Genomic DNA, 3738 nt, shown 5'->3' with positions numbered 1-3738 from the left:
GGGTGTAGGGGTTTGTGGGCCCCGGCATCGTGCTGTGTGTGTTCTTTGAGGAGGGGAGGGCTGGGGTAAGTGAGGGCCCTGAACCGAGGACAGCCACATGCCTGTTGCAAGTATAAGTGTGTCTGAGCAAGCCAGTGCATTCCATTTGCAAGAGGGTCTGCGGACCTCATGGGAGAGACAGCGGTGGGCAGGATGAGCGCATTTCATAGACTCCCAAGCGGTCTGGGAAGAGTCCCCCAACCTTCCCGGCAGCCCACTGGAGGGGAAGGAACTCACCCCTGCGTGGGAGATACCAGGAGGGGAGGGTCTTTGAGGACACCAGAGCCTGATGCTTCATTTGTCTTCTCTCCTGTCCCCTGCCTGAGTCCTCCCTCCAAGCTGTGTCACACTCCCAGGAATGTAAGTGTTTTGGGGAAGTCAAATAGGATTTCAGGACCACTTGAGGTACAGGAGTTGGAGATTTGCAGGTTGTCACCAGCAGCATGCAGGAACCACGCAGGGTTGGTGACAGCACAAGGTGGCAAAAGGAGCAGCATGTCCGTTCGAAATAGGTGAGCTCTGGGCAGGGGCCCCACGGCAGAGGGGACAGAGACAGGGTGAGACATGCCCAGAACCTGCAAGGGAAGATGTCACGAAGGCCAGAAACCAGAGCTGCGGTGACCGTCCCCGCCTGTCCCTCAGATGGGAAGTGCGTGGGGGATGTGCTGCTTCCCTGAGGGTAGCCCAGGGCGTCCCTCCCTGCTTCTGTGTGGTGATGGCTGCTAGTTCTGCAGTCCTTACAGCAGCATGGCCGGGCAGGACTGCGGGTCCCAGCCAGCATCTGTGAGGGGCACACTGGAGGATCACTTGGTGCCCAGTCCCCGTTTGGGGACCCTCCTGTACACGTGTTCTGGGGAGTTCTGACGGCAGGCATGGGGCGTGGGACCCAGTGCTGGCCGATCAGGACATCCAATGCCCACAGCCACAGCAATGGGATCAGGGGGTGCTCGGGGCCCAACCTGGTCAAATCAGAGTGACCCCAAGGACTCAGGCTGAAGCAGCACCATTGCTCTGGACTCAGGTCTTGGTGAGCTGCAGCAGCCATCTCAGCACCATGGGGGCCTAAGGACAAGGCCGGCATGGGGGAGAGGGGAGCCCCAGGATCCCACTTCGGGGGCCATCTCTGGGACCTGATTCCAGTCTCCTGAAATCAGCCTGCAGACCTCATTTCTGGGTGCCTAAACTACCTTGTAGCAGCAAAACCTAATAGATACCAGAGCTAGGAGCTTTGTTATGTATTTCCAGAACCCCAGCAGAAACCCTACACTGACCTACGTAAGAAGGTGATTCGCATGAACCAAGAGGACAGATCCTTCCGTTTCGGGTCAGGGTTTCGTCAGGCCAGTGTGGCAACACCAGTTGGGTGGCCCCTGCTGTGCAGCTTCGGTTTCTTCTTGCTTAACTGGAACAGTTTTCCTGATAGACCATAGTTTTGGAGATGCAGGGACAGATGGAAGGGCAGGAGGGGAAGAGTTGGGCAAATCATAAAAGAAGCCGTGGTGGAGACAAGCTCAGGAGCTGCTGGCCTGAGTCCACCTTCTCCAGGGTCTCTAACAAGCTCTTTAGAAGCAGCCAGAGCCCGGGTGGGGTCAGCCAGCCGCCTTCCCCGCCGCCAGCTCCCAGCAGAAGGGGAGGGGATGCCATTCCCCCTGTGCCCTCTGTTACCTCCATCTTCCCACTCAGCTGTCGGGCTGAGGACCACGAAGGCAGAGACTCCACATGTTCTCATTTTTGTGTTTCTGATACTTTACATGCCACCCTGCAGTGAATGTATGAGTGAATGAGTGAGTGAATGGCAATAATGAAAGCAAGGCAAGAACTGTTACCTCCAGCTGGGAGAGGTCTGGGATTGTCCCGGTGTGATCGTCCACAGGTCATCCAAACACTTGTAGGGTTGATGTTCTGGACGCCAAAACCTTGTGCCCTCTTCTTCTGAAGGAGGACGGGGCGGGGCTGCTTCCTTGGTCGCCTGGGGAAGCTGTGCCAGCAGCTGTTCAACCAGTGCTCACGACCTAGGGGTGAGTCACCAGGAAAGGCTCAGGCAGGATCTGCGAGTGGGACCCAAGGCAGGTGGCACAGCACCAGAGTCGGTGTCTGTGGATCAGGAGAAGAAAAACTGGTGGGTCGGGCTCAGGGTTTCCATAAGAGAGTGGTCAGCAGAGCGGCTGGAGGGGTGGAGGCCTGAGCAGGTGTGGAGCCAGCGGTGAGCCTGGCATGTGTCATCCTCTCCAGGGGAGGGAGGCTCTGAGCACATGGGTCTCCTGTGCCCAGAGTGGGCCAAGGCCTAGGGGTGCAATGGATGTGGTCCAGCCATGGCAGGCCACCACCCTTGTTGGCACCATGGGATAGGAGGGTCACTCAGAAGCAGGGCAAGGTCTGGCCCCCACTCCTGACAGCTCCCGCTGGCTGCTGATGGAGAGCAAAGCCAGGGTCAGTGCCTACTGCCAGATGCTGCAGCAGGGATTGCAGCCGGGGGGCCCCCAACAGCCTAGGGCCGCTCTGCCCCCGCTGGAGAGACCTCACTATAGCCCTTTCCTCTCCCCGGTCCCCACTCATTGATTGCGGAAACCCAGCCTCATGAGTTCTGTTTGTCTGAAGAAGCATCGTTGGGAGGAAAAATTATCAAACTAAGCTCATGCTGTCAGTCAGGCCCTCCTCCTACTCTGTACATCTTTATTTTTTTTTACTGAAAAAAAGAAAATACAGTAAGCACTCGGATGAGAATATTAATCCATGGAGATTGCCCTCTTCAGCATTCACTGTATGAGGTCTTTTTATATTTGCTTTTTAAAAAGAAAAAACACAAACATATATTTTTTGATAGCAAAAACCTGGACACACACGTTTTTGTAAAACTCACACATGCTTGTTACAAATGCATTCAAGCAGTGAAGAAAAGTACACAAATGTCTGTAAAGAAAATCACTGTAGTCCAACCCTCCAGAAATTAGCAATAGCAGCACCAGGCGCACATCCTTCAAGACACAGATGCAAACAGATCAAAAATATTTCATAAAAATGGGATCCTCCTCTTGATGCTAATTTTAATCTTAACAAATAATAGTGCATTAATAATTTTACTAGAAACTGAAGGAATTGCTGGACTTCAGAAATATATTTTGTCACACAGTCAATATCATTTCCCAAAAGGTCTCTTTAACATTAGAAGTGTGTGAAAAGCCGGGTGCGGTGGCTCACGCCTGTAATCCCAGCACTTTGGGAGACCGAGGCAGATTATCTGAGGTTAGGAGTTTGAGACCAGCTGACTAACATGGCGAAACCCTGTCTCTACTAAAAATACAAAAATTAGCCGGACGTGGTGGCAGGCGCCTGTAATCCCAGCTACTGGGGAGGCTGAGGCAGGAGAATCGCTTGAATCTGGGAGGTGGGGGTTGCAGTGAGCCAAGATCATGCCATTGCACTCCAGCCTGGGGGATAGGCCGAGACTCTGTCTCCAAAAAAAAAAAGAAGAAGAAGAAGAAGAAAAGGAAGAGGAAAGAAGAAGAAGAAGGGAAAGAAGAAGGAAGAAGAAGAAACATTAAGTGTGAAGTCCTTAATGGATTTTAATGTGATTTTTAACTCCCTGAATCAGTTTCGATTGGGGGTGTCTATTGAAAAATATGGACATTGATTCTCCATCACTTCCCGTTGCCTGGCTTCCAACTCTGGATTTTTTTTTTTTTTTTTTTTTTTTTTTTT

The 3738-nt window shown here is 52.6% G+C and overlaps 1 protein-coding gene across 3 annotated transcripts; it reads right to left on the bottom strand.

Annotated features, from left to right (window-relative positions):
• On the bottom strand, positions 1 to 1994 carry LOC111544638. Of its 3 annotated transcripts, XM_023215280.2 has the most exons (3): positions 1866 to 1924; positions 1705 to 1798; positions 1 to 1455 (listed from the first exon to the last, which is right to left on the bottom strand). In XM_023215280.2, the coding sequence occupies exon 3, from the start codon at positions 1118 to 1120 to the stop codon at positions 167 to 169; it is 954 nt and encodes a 317-aa protein (XP_023071048.2). In that variant the 5' UTR covers positions 1121 to 1455; positions 1705 to 1798; positions 1866 to 1924; the 3' UTR covers positions 1 to 166. The 3 variants fall into 3 exon arrangements, with proteins under 3 accessions (XP_023071048.2, XP_023071046.2, XP_023071050.2); XM_023215278.2 differs by having other exon boundaries at positions 1705 to 1994; XM_023215282.2 differs by lacking the exon at positions 1705 to 1798 and having other exon boundaries at positions 1866 to 1980.
• Between the last annotated feature and the right edge of the window lie 1744 nt (positions 1995 to 3738).

Source organism: Piliocolobus tephrosceles, chromosome 1 (genome assembly GCF_002776525.5).
Source record: "Piliocolobus tephrosceles isolate RC106 chromosome 1, ASM277652v3, whole genome shotgun sequence".
NCBI lineage: Eukaryota > Metazoa > Chordata > Mammalia > Primates > Cercopithecidae > Piliocolobus > Piliocolobus tephrosceles.
This window is presented reverse-complemented; position numbering and strand designations above follow the sequence as displayed.